This window comes from Staurois parvus, unplaced genomic scaffold, assembly GCF_062004578.1.
Source record: "Staurois parvus isolate SC_StPar_1 unplaced genomic scaffold, SC_StPar_1.0 ptg000780l, whole genome shotgun sequence".
Taxonomy (NCBI): Eukaryota; Metazoa; Chordata; class Amphibia; order Anura; family Ranidae; genus Staurois; species Staurois parvus.
This window is the reverse complement of record NW_028318576.1, coordinates 1593881-1609701: the sequence shown is the minus strand read 5'-3', so window position 1 is coordinate 1609701 and position 15821 is coordinate 1593881. Positions and strand designations below refer to the sequence as shown.

At 39.9% G+C, this 15821-nt stretch overlaps 1 protein-coding gene across 3 annotated transcripts in view; it reads left to right on the top strand.

The window, feature by feature from the left end:
• TTC13 (tetratricopeptide repeat domain 13) overlaps window positions 1-15821 on the top strand; it is a 155660-nt gene that overhangs the window by 41550 nt on the left and 98289 nt on the right. For all 3 annotated transcript variants that reach the window (XM_089654610.1, XM_089654609.1, XM_089654611.1), the window contains 2 exons: window positions 4739-4809; window positions 8879-8944. In XM_089654610.1, coding sequence (XP_089510736.1) covers window positions 4739-4809; window positions 8879-8944 — 137 coding nt within the window. The remainder of the gene's footprint in view (window positions 1-4738; window positions 4810-8878; window positions 8945-15821) is intronic.

The window sequence follows — 15821 nt, the reverse complement described above, 5'->3', positions numbered from 1 at the left end:
TGCTAAGTAAGCAGTAGCATTAAATCTAGTGAATTTACATGGAGCACGACTACAGTTATGAGTTACCAGGAGATAGTATTAAATATCTGGGATGGTGAGACCATGAGTTACTACAGGGTTATGTATTGACATAATACAAACAACTATTTAACACTTCAGTACCAGTTCTTGGATGCTAAAAGACATCTAAGTTTGTATATATCTCCTTCTGAAGTGAAGAAATTTAGCAGTGGGTTTTTTTTTTGTTTTTTTTCCCCATCTTTTTGTTTTTTTCAAAGCCATTTTTTTTCCCCCAGAAAATCTGAAAAATAAAGTGTTTTTGAATATGTTCTTTACAATAATAAATAAAATATATATGACATGGTATTCAAGCTATAACCTAAATTTTAAGACTTTAAATAAAGTCTCAGAAATCTTTCATTAAGGTCTTCACCTTAATGAAAGATTTCTGAGACTTTATATAAAGTCCTAAATTATTGCAAGTTCTCCCAGCTAAAGACAAGCAAACCCTGGAACACAATTTAAATAACACAGCCATTAAGTGTGATTCTTGCCTCTTTCTCTTGTGCCCACCCCCCCAGTTCTTTGACAATTTACACTGCCCGCCTTCCAAACGGGACCTTGTTCTGGGGCTGTGAAGTACTATGCAGGAGACAATGTGAACTTGTTAAAGCTGACCTCCTCTTTTTAAGTAATGCATAATAAGAACTCGGTATCATCTTTGGAAGCCTAGTGACCAATATGCTCACCCCTTACCTGGCCAGTTGTGTTATATCCCCACTATAGTTCTTTTTTTCTTACCAGCTGCAAACTAAGTCACTGGCTGACGTGAAAGGATATGGGTATCGCAGACTTCTGGTCTGTCCTGTCAGCCAACATGATCGTATTTGATTGACCAGTCAGGAGAATCTTGGCCTGTCTTGCTAATCATGCTCTAACACTGACTGACAGGCCTGGAGACTCCCAATCACACCTGCTGGAAGAGATACAGGCTATGAAAATGAGCTCCAAGGCTCACTGTTAGTGCTTCTCCTCATAGCTGCATGCAGTAAAGTAAATGCTGACATTTTGTTATGAGCAGAAAAAAAGCTTTATACCAGTGCCCGTTGCCGGCTACTATTCTCATTGTATGATGGGAATTGGTTTATTCCAGCAGCCCTGTACAGTAACATGAAAAGTCATTGGCACTTCTCTAATGCCTCCTCTCCAGGGTCTGGTCATAGCTGCTGTTTCTAATGTGAATCAATGACATCACCAACTTTTACAGGGCAATTTACTAAGAAACTAGGTCGGAAGAATAAAATATTCACTTGTATAATGTGTTTATGGACAGGAAGTAGGGGCCAAAATTAGTAACCTACCCAGAGTTAAGCTTTAACACCAAAATGACTGGTCTGTCCTAATGGTTCCTGTGAGTACTTATTAGAAGCAGCAGTTTTATCACTGTTTTGTACTAATGAGCTCTGCTAAGATGTGTGGTTCTGTACTGCTGTCTGAGCACCAGGACTGGTGGGACTTTTATTTCCATATTGACTCTTTACAGTTTGCTATCTGAACATTGGGGCTGGTGCTGCTTAAGGCTGTTTTCAGCTGCCTTTTTTACACAAAGAAGAATTGTCCCCGGCATCGGGCTGCTAGGTGGCATCCTCATGCCTCTGTTTTGAATCTTTGAACAAGCCCTCTGTATCTTCCCTCTAGTGGTCCTTCCTGTTTCCTTAATAAACAGCCTGCACATCCATCTGCTTAGCTTTCTTGTGCTTTCTGCACTCCTAGTTCATCAAAAATAAAAATTACCTTTTTTTTATCAATATTTTATTTAGTTGTGAATGGAAAAAGTTACAACCCATGTCAGGTTTTATAATAGGACAGCGCTACAGATAATAGTAAAAGTCCACATAAACTCTATAACGAATTCCCACTGAGTCAATAAAATAAATGTTTCATAGTAATTATGTAACCATTCATCAGAATGACATGTGAAACAATCAAGTCTCAATCAGTAGGTATGACGAAGTTCCCTTCCGTACAAGTGTTCAGAGAAAACAGAGAACGGAAATCGCAACTAGTGAGGAGCCTTCGCCTTCATCCTCTCACCTGGTGGTTATACCTACTAAACTTCGGTCTAATCGCACTGTTAACCCTATTGCCCCTGGGTTGTGGGGATATCCTTTGGGTTTGGGTCCTCCAAATTTTCAGTGAAAAGCAATTCACTGGTTATATTGGAGAGATAAGTTTACATAGTGTGTACCCATATATAAAATGTATTGAAATAAATGAAAACAACACTCACAAGCAGAGTGCACATGACTGGGGCACTATAGATGACAGCTGTATCAAGATGATAATCCTTATGATTGCCGCATCTGGTGAAAGCTCAATGAGTAAGGTAACTGTGCTCTCTCATCTCCTAGTGGTATCCTGTCACTGTGATCCATATGGTCCCGCCGGCGGTAGAGTGGTATGCCGGTATTTGAATGTCACTCACTTCACCATGCACCCTTACACGTTAAGCCTGTGTGGCTTCATCAGACCGCCCACAAGGACGCCATGTCAATGATACAGCCTGTTAAGGCTGATCGGTATATGATGAGCAGCTAAAATGAAGTGAATGGAGCTCCTGGGTGGCAAGGATAAGGTTTGGGATTATATGTGGCAAAGAGAGAACCCACGAACTGGGCACCAATTGCCGCAATCATTTTACATTATTCTATAAAACAATTCACATCACAATCTACTTTCAAGCCTTATTACTAGGTAATAAGGTAATAATCCCAAACCGTATCCTGGCCACCTAGGAGCTCCATTCATTTCATTTTAGTTTCTCATCATATACCGACCAGCCTTAATAGGCTGTATCATTGACATGACGTGCTTGCGGGAGGTTGCTATGGCAACCATTCATTCATACATTAGACTTCCTGTCACCACCCGACGCACCCTCTGACAAAGCCAAGCAGGCTTAACATGTAAGGGTGCATGGTGGAGTGAGTGACATTCAAATACCGGCATACCGCTCTACCGCTGGCGGGACCATATGGATCACAGTGACCGGATACCACTAGGAGATGAGACAGGAGAAAGCACAGTGACCACTCGCTGAGCTTTCACCAGCTGTGGCAATCATAAGGATTATCATCTTGATACCGCTGTCATCTGTAGTGCACCAGTCGTGCACTCTGCTTGTGAGTGTTGTTTTTAATTTATTTCAATACATTTTATATATGGGTACACACTATGTAAGCTTCTCTCTCCATATAACCGGTGAGTCGCTTTTCATTGAAAATTTGGAGGACCCATACCTGAAGGATAACCCAGGGACAATAGGGTTAACAGTGCGATTAGACCAAAGTTCAGTAGGTCTAACCATCAGGTGAGAGGCTGAAGGTGAAGGTTCCTCACTAGTGGCAATTACCGTTTTCTCTGAACACTTGGACAGAAGGGAACTTCTTCATACCTACTGATTGAGACATTCACTTGAATGTTTCACATGTCAGTCTGATGAATGGTTACAATATTACTATGATACATTTATATCATTGACTCAGTGGGAATCTTGACATGTACAGATTTTTTTTATAGAGTTTGTGGACTTTTAGTATTCATTATCTGTAGCACTGTCCTATATTGCCTTTTTTAGATATGTGGTGTGATCATATGAGGATTTAGCAGCAGATTATCCTATTCATTCATTAATTTATCGTTTTTATACAAGAATTGCACACAGGTTGCTTTTTATTATTTTTTTTTTTATCATGTCAGGTTTTACTGCCTATCCAGGCTACGTTGGAGACATTTCCCCTCAATTTAGGCTCTAGAAAAGGGAAATGGTCAACAATAAAAAGTTGGCAGGTTTTCTAGCTTTCTACTTCTGTCTGTGCTGCTCTTAAGAGTTTTCCCTCAATTCTTATCCTAGTGACATATTTTTACCGGTTGGGAAGTAAAGGAACAAATCAGAGCCTCCAACTGCAATAAAACCTGACTGGTTCTAATCCTTCCCTAAAAAGATTTTAGGGTATAGATCAAATTTTAAGTTTTTATATTTCTAGTAATGTTGGCAAATTTTAACCTGCATTGTAGGAGTGGAGAGCTGAGCGTAAGCAGCAGCTGAAGGATCCAATTAGTTCATCTGCTGATAAGAAACATGCTGATAGGTGGATAAAGCAGAGTGTCAGAGAAATGAGTGCCTGTTGTTCATTTCACTGTCCAGTTGCTGGGGTGAGTCCAGTATGACCAGGGTTTAGAGGCGGTAGGTGAAATGCTGGCCAAAAAATTCATAGGAGGTGAAACTGTGGATTTTAGTTAAATATTGTAGTTAGTCTTCCGTCCCCTCCCTTTTTTTTTTTTTTCCTCTTGGTTCTTCTACAGGATATTCATTTTTAACTTTGTTGCTTTTGTCAGGAGTTCTTTTTTTTAAACTGTCCGATCACGAGTGGCTGTCACTGGGAATATCAGTGTAAGGACAGATTTTAAAACTGTGATCAGTGTTTGCTTTAGTGTATCCATGATTGACATTTTAGTGGATGAATGGATAACAGCACTTAAAAAAATTTTAGTTTACGGATTTGTATGCATGTTAATCCAGCTAAGAACATGTATTTGAAGGTACTTATCCAAGTTACATTACTAAAAACGTATGTAAAGTTTCCATGGCTACTTTATTTTCTGTGCTTGAATTTTGGAATTTAAGTTGTTTTTCATGTAAGTAACTAATTGCATGTATTCACTCCTTATATTCAAGCTATAGGATACGTGTTAATAGGGAGTGGCCTGCATGATGAAGCAATTAAACATTTCTCATCAATGCTTCAGGTAACCTGAGTTATTTCTTTACCAGTCTCTGCACATTAGTCTATTTTATACTGTTTTAATGACACTTATTACATTTTCTGCCTCTGTTCACCATAGCAGCATGAACAATGTGGCAACTGCCTTTTTTTCTAGGTACTACTGATGAATGTCACTCCTTGCTGCTTAGGAGATGTAGCATGTTTTTAACTTCTATTTTCTTTCCTCTTGAGACCAATGATACTTGATCTTTTTAAAGTAGAATTCAAGCCACACCATTTGTGTTTGAATGTAACAGAGTTTGTATCTCTGTCATGTGTCATGTTTACTGCTGTCTTGGAGCCAAAGTGGAGATCTCTCTTTGGCCCTAATGCAGTTGTGACCGCATTTGCTAGGCTGCATCCCTAAATTTGCTTTACAAATATTTATCTTGAATAGAAGTCATACAAAAGTGCTACACCAACCTAACAAATAAGAAGTCAGATGATTCCCCCCCCTCCTACTCGCTGTCACAATGGGGCATTGGGGGATGTGGGGGCTACTGCATCTTTAACATGTTACACCGTGAATATGGGTGTAACATGTTACGAAAGGTGAACTTATCCTTTTTAAGTCTTGAACTATTACATTTTATTCTTTCTACTAGTTAGGTCTGAAAGGCTTAGTTTTGACCATTATAATAAAATAATGCTTACCTACGTTATTGGCTTAATTAGAACTTGAAAGCAGCACTATGGGGGGGTGCCCTTTTAACTTGTAAGACTCTAGTAAGTCACTGACCATTAAAGGGCAGTGGTACCTTTTAGTACCATTGTCCTTTCAATTAACCCCCCTTCCATGTAAAATACTTGCCTTCCATGCTGTTCAGAGATCCTTACCCACCTGGTGCTGGCCAGCCATTGTTCAGAAAATTTATTTTATTTGTTGTGCATCCCTGTGGGTGAACCATACTCTGCTGTACAGCTCAAGGCCCCTGTGGGCACAGCTTACCCATAGGAATAATTATGGTTGGCCTTTGAGAACAATTCTGCAATGACAGTGCTGAAAAATTGTACACGCTATGAAAATTGTTAACTTCCTCAACATATTTGAACAGGCAAACATTAGATCTTTAGTCTGCACTTCTTTTACTGTGTCTGGAGGTGAGGGGAGATCCGTGTACTGACTGGAGCATAGGAAAGATTTCTCTCTAACCAGCTCTGCTTTAAGAGAAGTGTAGAAGCACTTTTCACTGTGTTGGTGCGGACATGATGATCTCCCACTGTGCTGCTCTGCATATAAGAGTCTGGCAGAGTGGTTCTGGCTTTACAACCAATCAGAATGTCTGTCAGGAGCTCATGTCACCATACGCCAAGCTCCGTGATTGGTTAGAAAGCCAATATTATGGAACTTCTGGAGAGAGAGGTAAGAAAATGATGAGGTGTAAATCCAAGATCCTCTACCCCATTTACCCTTCCAGGTTGTTCCAACTTCTATTTAATTTCATTCAGTGCAGTTATTATCATTGCTACATCTGACTTTTTTTTTTTTTTTTTTTTTTTTTTTACCTGGCTAGCCTTTATAGTTTCACAAATGGGGTTTATTCACTAAACAGGCGATTTATGGACAATTGCCAAGGTATTTGCAAAATTTAGATAATTTGAGGTGCTCCATTACATCTATTTTTCCTTCCCGGGCTATTTGAGCTTAAAGCAAATCCCTATTTAGTGAATACATTTTGTATTGTAACCATAAACTGCAAATTGGGTTCCACCAAAAAAAAAAAAAAAAAAAAAAGCAAAGTGGCACCAGGTTCTGCAGTGTTCCGCATTGCCTTGAGAATAGTGAGTGGGTGGGACACCAGCAAAAAAACGTTAAAAAAATATATAAATTATATGCATGTGTGTTTGAATTTTTGAGGTGCACACCCTAGTGCAATAGGCTGCGCACACCTGTAAACAGATGTAATCGTGTACTGCAGAGAAAGGAGGTTCGATCATTATCAACATTTGGTATTGCCCATTTAGCAGAGATTGCTTGCTATAGGCATTTTGTATAACTGCCCACCTATCTCTGATTTTGAAATGTATGACTATTTCCCCAAGCAAATTCCTGTCATTTTTCAAGATATTTGTGGATTTCCTTGCATGAACTGCCCATTTCAAAATCTCTCTACAAGTGGGAAACAAATCAGGGCTTTTGACTATTGCAGACCATAATCCTTCTTTTTGAGCAATTTCTTGATGGACTTGCTATTGTGCTTGTAATCATTTTCAACTCTGTCAGTTTTTAGATTGATTGCATCACATTCTAATCACACACTTTTATATTATGCAGAATATATAGTTGACTCGATGATGAGCTGCCCAGGTCCTAAAGCAGCAAAGCAACCCTAAACCATAATATATGCACCAGCACGCTACACATTTGTTATGAGGCCCTTCTAAAATACGGTCTTCTGTTTGGGTAGCAAACATATCTACTGTTACTGTGGCCAAACAACGCTTTGGTTGGTCAGTGTTCAGTACATTGTTCCAGAAGGCTTGGCCTTTGCTATAGGTTCAATGGCAAACTGTAATTTTGCTGTAATGTTGTTTATGGACAGCTAAGGCTTTTCTTAACACACCTCTCATGCATGTTGAATTGGTGCAATCCTACTGATTGTAAATGCATGTATCTTGACCCCAGCTGTTGCAAGAGTTACCTGATCACCCCTCAATGAAATGTTGGAGTTCTTTGAGACTTCTTGCATTATATAGGCTGAATTTGCTGGGCCGGCCAGTCCTGGACAAATTAGCTGTTGTATAAAATATACACCACTTGTACAATATTTTTCTAGCAGTGAAATGATTGATTTCAAATCATTTTGACATTTTGAAATCCCTTGACAGACTCATGGGCATGCAAAACTTATTTTCTGTGAGGGACCTTAGAGACCTCTATGGATCTTGGCATGACACCACCCATGTCAGGAGCAAACTCTACACCAGACCATAGAAATCTGAGATAGTTTCCACCTACTTACTCACTCTAAGGAGGTTCTAAGCACTGGCAGCTAATTCGGAACACAAGTCTAATTTCATGTATTTGACATAGTGGTACATATGGGAGTGTTCTTGTATTCCTTATGACAGACCTGCATTTTTGTTCATTTAGATCATGAAAATGAAAACCCCATGTCAATTTTGTGTGTTATGTTCAAGTATATCCCTTTTATCTGTAAATATAATATTCAAAAAAAGTTTTCATGTTTGCCTTTTCAAATATGAAAAAGGTAAGTTTCCTTACTTTTTCACATGACTTTGTGCATGTGTATATAATCTCCTCAGTTTTACTTTAAAATAAACTACTGCAAAATTAAATTTTTGAGGTGTAAAAAAAAAAAAAAAAACCCCAAAAAACTGGGATTATCAAAAGAAAAAAAAATGGGCACTATTTTGTGATGTGCATGCCAGCAGTGTAACTCTAAGGTTCTGTACACAGTACATGTTATACTTTTTACTAGTTTTCGAGAGTAACCTGCAAACAATGCTGATGAAGTTTCTGTAAAGGTTTATATTTAATTTAAAGCAGGGTATATACAGTACAGTGTTTTTTCGTTCAACCAGCAGGCTGAACAAAAAAACACTTGACAGTTCCCTGCATCCACACAAGCGATATAGATACAGGGATCTTCCAGTCTGCCCTATTTTATCCTGACAGTAGTGACTCAACAACCGACTTATGTTGAACAGACAAGGCTACACACATACTAAAATCCGTCTGGTTCCTGCTAAACTTGATGAATTTCGATAAGTTTTTAAACCGCTTAAGAATGGCAATGCATAACCTGATCCCAAACCAATGATATAAAGCTCTTGTAGGATAGGGCAATTTCCTACATCAGCAACACTGTTTATTGCTCACAGAAATGTTCCATACAATGTGATCAGGCAATAAATGTGGTATCCCTCCTGCCAATGAATGTCTGTGCTAACGTCCTGAGGTCTTCTAAAGCGCAAGTTGTAGCTCACTAGAGTGTAGACTTCATTCAAGAAATGTTCCTTCACAGATAGATTCATGTGTCAGAGGTAATGATGTTCCATATTAAGAAGCCCCTTTTTTCATTTAATAGGATGATCCTGATCTTGTAAGTGCTATATATGGCAGAGGAATAGCATATGGCAAAAAAGGACTGCAAGTAAGTGTTACTACTTTCCTTTTCCTTTCCTTTCCCTTCCCTTTTCCCATTTCCCTTTTCCCTGTTCCCTGTTCCCTTTTCCCTTCCTTTCTTTCCTGAACTATTGCTATTTTAATCCCAAGTTTTTAGAATGTTTTCAGCCAAAGTATCTGACCCTTTCAGACCCCCATTACAGTTCACAATATTTCTCACCAGCTGATTATCCTTTTTATATTTCATATCAATTATTGGAATAGATACAAAATAGGGCCAATTGATAACCACAATTTACATGTTGATGGGGGTCTGTCTTCATATGCTTTTTACTTATGTCTTAGAGGTTTTTGTTGCTTGTGACCTTTTTTAAATGCATCAGGAAATGTTGATTTGCCCTCCATTTTGTTAGCACTAAATGTATAAATAGGAATTACAGCAGGGCTTGCAATTTCCGCTCGCCAATGGCGAGTGGAAATTATGGTGGGGGTGAGTGTGTCCCCCAGGGCCGTCTTGCTGAGCAGGCTCGGAGCTCAGGCCGGATCTGTCATTGGCACTGGGAGCCGTCAGACTGCTCAATAGCTGAGCGCAGTGAAAGCAAAGGAAAGAGTGTGTGCTGTGCTCTCTGCCTCCCCCTAGAGTGCAGTACTCGGATCTGTCAGTGAACAACAAAGTACTGCAACTTTTTATGTGTGTCTGTGTATGCATGTACAATTGAACATGTCTGTGCAGGGGCGGACTGACCATTCGAGCACTCGTGCACTGCGTCAGTAGGGGGCCCCATGAAATGCCCCTGGTACCTTCTTCTTCTTTTTTTTTTTTTGTGTGGGCAAGGACATAGGGGCCCCATGATCCCTATTGCCTGGGGGACCCATGAGTTGTCAGTCCGCCCCTGTGTGTGTTTGTACATGTCTGTGTGTATGTATGTATGTACATGTATCTTTGTGTATGCGTGTCTGTACGTGCCTGTGTGTGTGCGTACATGTGTCTCTGTGCATGGGTACAAGTTTCTGTGTGTGTGTGTGTGTGTTGGTAGCGAGTAACTCTAAGGCCTTGCTAGTAGCTCAGGACTTGAAATTTTAAGCCCTGAATTACAGTCTATAATTCCTCTTTGCCCATGATAATACCACTGTGTAAGTACTGGCAAATGCTTCACTGTGTTGATTTTGGGGTTTCCTCCATTTCCAAAGTATTTTCTGTGCACCTTAGTAAAACTCTTAAAGGCACTTTGCAGGTTAAAGATTTTGAGGTCATCCATAAAATAAAACCTAGTTTATTATGTAAATTTGGGTGGTAAATATGAGTGGTGTTAACACTCTTCCCAGGCAGAATCTAAACGGGAGGATACAATCCCAAATGTATAACTGTCACCACCTCATTACCATGCCATCCAAAAGTTTCCTCAAATATGGAACACAAAAGAATCCAATCCTCTTTCTTGGCACAGATCTCAATGCAACATTCTCAGTAACCCAAGCAAGTAAGGTGATGCATGATATATGTAAAACCAAAAAAGGAAAAAATGGGAAGCTCAAGGATCTTACGCAATGAGTCATTTTATCTTCATGAGAGAGCAAAAGTTGCACTCGCATGCATTTTAGGAGATTAGAAACTTGATATGCTTGCACATCAGAAAGAATAGACACTTGGACCCTGGATTCTTGTTGAAATATGAACCCTTTATTCATTCTAAAGAAACGGATAATTTTTGTAAAGGTTTGGCTTTCATGCTTGGTGTCATACTGTAATGGAAGACAAACCTTCTCCCTAAGCACACATTATTTGCAGACTTCATCAGGTTTTCCTTCATTCTACCATCTACTCTCACAAGCCTTTGGGGACTGCTACAGAGAAGCATTCCTCACAGCATGATGTTGCAGCCACCACCATGCTTTATGATGAAGATGGTATTGTTTATAATGATGTGTAGTGTGTGTTTATTATATGGCAAGAGTGGTGTCTGGTTAGATGACCAGATAGCTCAACAGTGGTCTCCTCCAGGACCATAGAACCTTCTTTCAGTGGTTTTGAGAGTCTCCCACATGCTTTTGGTTTTTTGCCTCCTCCCCCTAAAGCGCCAACCGGGCAGCATTTGTAGACTGCATAGTTTCTCTAATCTCAGCTACTGAGGCTTGTTAATCCTTCAGAGTGGGAGTAGGGCTCTTAGTAGGCTATTAGTTTCCTTATGCACATCCTTGATAGCTTTACAGTTCTGTCATACTCTACATTTCTTAATCATTGATACAACTGTACTCTTGTGATGTGGAAATTTCTTTGTATGTGGACTGGCTTATGCTTTTATGTATGTTAATTGTACAGTACAGGACACAGACTGAGTGTTCATAGACCCTGGGTTATTGACAAATGCCTTCAAGTGACTGGACACTGGCAAAGATTTTGAGGACATGCCCTTTGGGCATCCCCTTTTAACCCTACCCCACTGTGTGACTTCTCAGTTTCTTGCTTGTGCCTTCAGATAATGGACCGCTTCTCTTATGGAGAAATTAATCTTCGCTTAACTAGTTTGATTTATCTTCATATTCTTCAGTCAACTTTTCAGTCACTTCTTCACTGTTTTCTAATAACACAATAGAAACCATGCTTTAAGGTCGGTACAAGCTCAGTAAAATCTTGGGAGGCATGGGTCTGGCCTACAATGTTGCTTTGGGCACTGGATTCTGCCCAGGTGCACATCTTGGCAACATGTGTAGTGAAACGTGGATGCTAGAGGTCCAGGGCCGTGATCCATCCTTATGGAACCCAGACTCCAAAGACCTTGGACTTTCTAAAAGGGTCCAGTGTTTTGGACAGGTAAAGCAGGTCACCTGTGTGTAGTCCGCTACAGGTTCAGGAGCATGGTTCATCCCTATTGAACCCAGATCCTGAAAACCCTGGACTCTGTAAAACAATCTAGCATTTTGGACAGGTAAAACAGGGTAATCCTGTATCTCTGATCGTTACTGTAAAAGCCAAAGCTATAATTGGCATGTAACCACTACACATTGTAAACTTTTTTTCAAACTTGACCCTAAAACTCAACCTCTCAGAGCTTAGTCTTTGGTAGATGATTAGTTGTTTCATCACACCACTGGTCGCACTCGCTCCTGTCACTTCCTCCTAGAGCCCTTTACTCAGGCGGCTCTCCCAGCGTTTAGCCACAAGGACTTTTCTCTACAGGTTGGTCTACACTAGGGTTGCTGCATACTCTTTCCTGGCACACCTCCAACTTATTCTGTGCACCGCTCATGAGATTACCCTCATCTGTAGCTATGGCAGAAACCCGGCAAAATAAAGCCACCGCACAAGCTTAGGTAAATATTCGCTCTGCCAGATGCCCACAAAACATTCAGCTTCAGAGTGACTATGCTTTCCTTGCACCAAAGCAGGACCTGATTTTTAACAACAGTCTCTACATCTCAGGCATGCAACATCATTCTCTGTCATAAAGCAAGAGGTTTGTCTGAAAAAAGAGGTCAACATAGAAGGGAATGAAGAGGTAGTGTTAGAGGAGGCTGCAAATGATTTCTCACCCCCAGAGTCCTATACAGTGGGGATCGAAAGTTTGGGCACCCCAGCTAAAAATGTGTATTAATGTGCATAAAGAAGCCAAGGAAAGATGGAAAAATCTCCAAAAGGCATCAAATTACAGATTAGACATTTTTATAATATGTCAACAAAAGTTAGATTTTATTTCCATCATTTACACTTTCAAAATAACAGAAAACAAAAAAATGGCGTCTGCAAAAGTTTGGGCACCCTGCAGAATTTATAGCATGCACTGCCCCCTTTGCCAAGCTGAGACCTGCCAGTGTCATGGATTGTTCTCAATCATCGTCTGGGAAGACCAGGTGATGTCAATCTCAAAGGTTTTAAATGCCCAGACTCATCTGACCTTGCCCCAATAATCAGCACCATGTGTTCTTCTAAGCAGTTGTCTAGAAAACTGAAACTGAAAATAGTTGACGCTCACAAAGCTGGAGAAGGCTATAAGAAGATAGCAAAGCGTTTTCAGATGTCAATATCCTCTGTTCGGAATGTAATTAAGAAATGGTGGTCATCAGGAACAGTGGAAGTTAAAGCAAGATCTGGAAGACCAAGAAAAATATCAGACAGAACAGCTTGCAGGATTGTGAGAAAAACAATTCAAAACCCACGTTTGACTGCACGATCCCTCCAGAAAGATCTGGCAGACACTGGAGTTGTGGTACACTATTCCACTATAAAGAGATACTTGTACAAATATGGTCTTCATGGAAGAGTCATCAGAAGAAAACCTCTTCTACGTCCTCACCACAAAAATCATCGTTTGAACTTTGCAAATGAACATATAGACAAGCCTGATGCATTTTGGAAACAAGTTCTGTGGACCGATGAGGTTAAAATTGAACTTTTTGGCCGGAATGAGCAAAGGTACGTTTGGAGAAGCAGGGGCACAGAATTTAATGAAAAGAACCTCTGTCCAACTATTAAGCATGGGGTTGGATCAATCATGCTTTGGGGTTGTGTTGCAGCCAGTGGCACAGGGAACGTCTTACGAGTAGAAAGAAAAATGGATTCAATAAAATTTCAGCAAATTTTGGATGGTAACTTGATGCCATCTGTGAAAAAGCTGAAGTTAAAGAGAGGATGGCTTCTACAAATGGATAGTGATCCTAAACACACCTCGAAATCCACGGGGGATTACATCAAGAGGCGTAAACTGAAGGTTTTGCCATGGCCTTCACAATCTCCTGACCTCAACATAATTGAAAATCTATGGATAGACCTTAAAAGAGCAGTGCGTGACAGACAGCCCAGAAATCTCAAAGAACTGGAAGACTTTTGTAAGGAAGAATGGGCAAAGATACCTCAAACAAGAATTGAAAGACTCTTGCCTGGCTACAAAAAGCGTTTACAAGCTGTGATACTTGCCAAAGGGGGCAGTACAAGATATTAACTCTGCAGGGTGCCCAAACATTTGAAGACGCCATTTTTTTGTTTTCTGTTATTTTGAAAGTGTAAATGATGGAAATAAAATCTAACTTTTGTAGACATATTATAAGAATGTCTAATCTGTAATTTGATGCCTTTTGGAGATTTTTCCATCTTTCCTTGGCTTCTTTATGCACATTAATACAAACTTTTAGCTGGGGTGCCCAAACTTTCGATCCCCACTGTACATCTGATATTGCTGCTTCTCACAATATGCTTGCTAACATGGTTATGCTCACTGCTGTGGGCAAAAGCCTTGACATTGTCACATTTGATTCTCCTTTACCTCGCCATGCCCCTTTTGGGTGCAAAGAAACCAACAAAATCTAAAAAGGCATTCCCCGTACATAAACAAATATAATGGGCAATCTGATTGGCTTCATTCATTAAAGATTTTCACTTCTAAGGAAATGATTGCTAAACTCTATCCAGTGGGAAAAAATGTTCAAGAGCAAGTGGTCTCTTCCTGGTTGTTGATCCTGCCATCCCAAACATCTCACTGTACCTATCGAAGATGTTTCTATGTTCAAATGAAGTTTGAGATGCCCTTAAAGGCTCTCTTTATACTTGCAGGCCGAGCTCTGCAACCAGCTATCGCTGTGATTTTGGTCTATCAAACTGCAGCTAACTGGACTAGGGCTGCAACCAATATGATCCTGTATTCCAGGCTTGTGCCTTAACTGAGGAAGTACAGCAGTTGCCTTGTTCTCTTCTCTTTAGTGCAGATGCCCTAGAAGAGGTAATAAAATGAAACGGACTAGACGGGACATCTTGAAAGAGGACATCATTTTGGTGATGCACTTGACAAATTCATTAAAGATGTGACAGGAGGGAAAACCCCCTCCAGGAGCCTCTACCTCTTCAAAACGCAGAGCTACTAATCACTGTACACAGGCTTCAACTTCAGAAACTTCAGCTCTTCTTTTTGGTGTAAGACTTGGGCCACAAATCTCACCAATTCCCACAGCTCTGTTACAGTTTGCCTCTCTCTGGGTCACAGGCTTTCCAGACCTTTTGGTTCAATCGGTGGTTTCAAAGGGGTACAAAATAGAGTTCAAAACCCTACCACCTCAGTTTTCTTCTCTCAAACAAAAATTTGCCCAAGGACCGTACGTTCAGAATGTCCTAAACCAGCTCTTATTCCAAGGAGTAGTTGTGCCAGTACTCCTACAAGACAGGTTCTAGGAATTCTATTCAAAAACTTATTCATAGTGCACAAGTCTAACATGGTTATTGATCTTCAATTAAAAAGTGAATACTTGTGAGCCACTATGTCTCAGATGTTCAGTATAATATGTGCAATAGGTGGTAGTGAACTACCTGTTGTGTTAGGTGCGCTGGCACTTTCACAAACTCACTTAATTGTGTATATGTAAATTGATTAGACGTATTTATAATGCCGCGCTCCTACTATAAATACTTAATAATGTATTTTATATCACTCATAAACATCAATAAACTAAAAAAATTAATAATAAATATAATAAAAATCAATAAATTAATGTGATATAGTGAATGAAAAATCAAATCATGGATATACTAAATTGTGCCATTAGTGCTCAAACAATATTATCAATGCCATATTCCAATTTCATGATTAAATAAAGAGTCTTTTATATCTTTGTGCAAAGGTGCATACAAAAATGAACAGTCTTATATATCTTTGTGCAAAATGTGCAATGTGCAGGTGAACTCCTTAATCCCTCTTTCCAGGTGCCGTGTAGTCTCAATATGCGCTCACCTTAATATTTGCCCAAATAAATTTAGGCAAATAGACTTGTAGTCCTTCTAGGACTGGTGGGATAGTGCTCCTTTATGCAGTATTCCAGATGGATGTGCAGACCTGCTCAGATCCTCCTCCTATAATCTCCTCTTTATTCATCCACGTGGCCACTCATAGATAGATTTTTGAAAGGAGTATCAGTATCTCCTA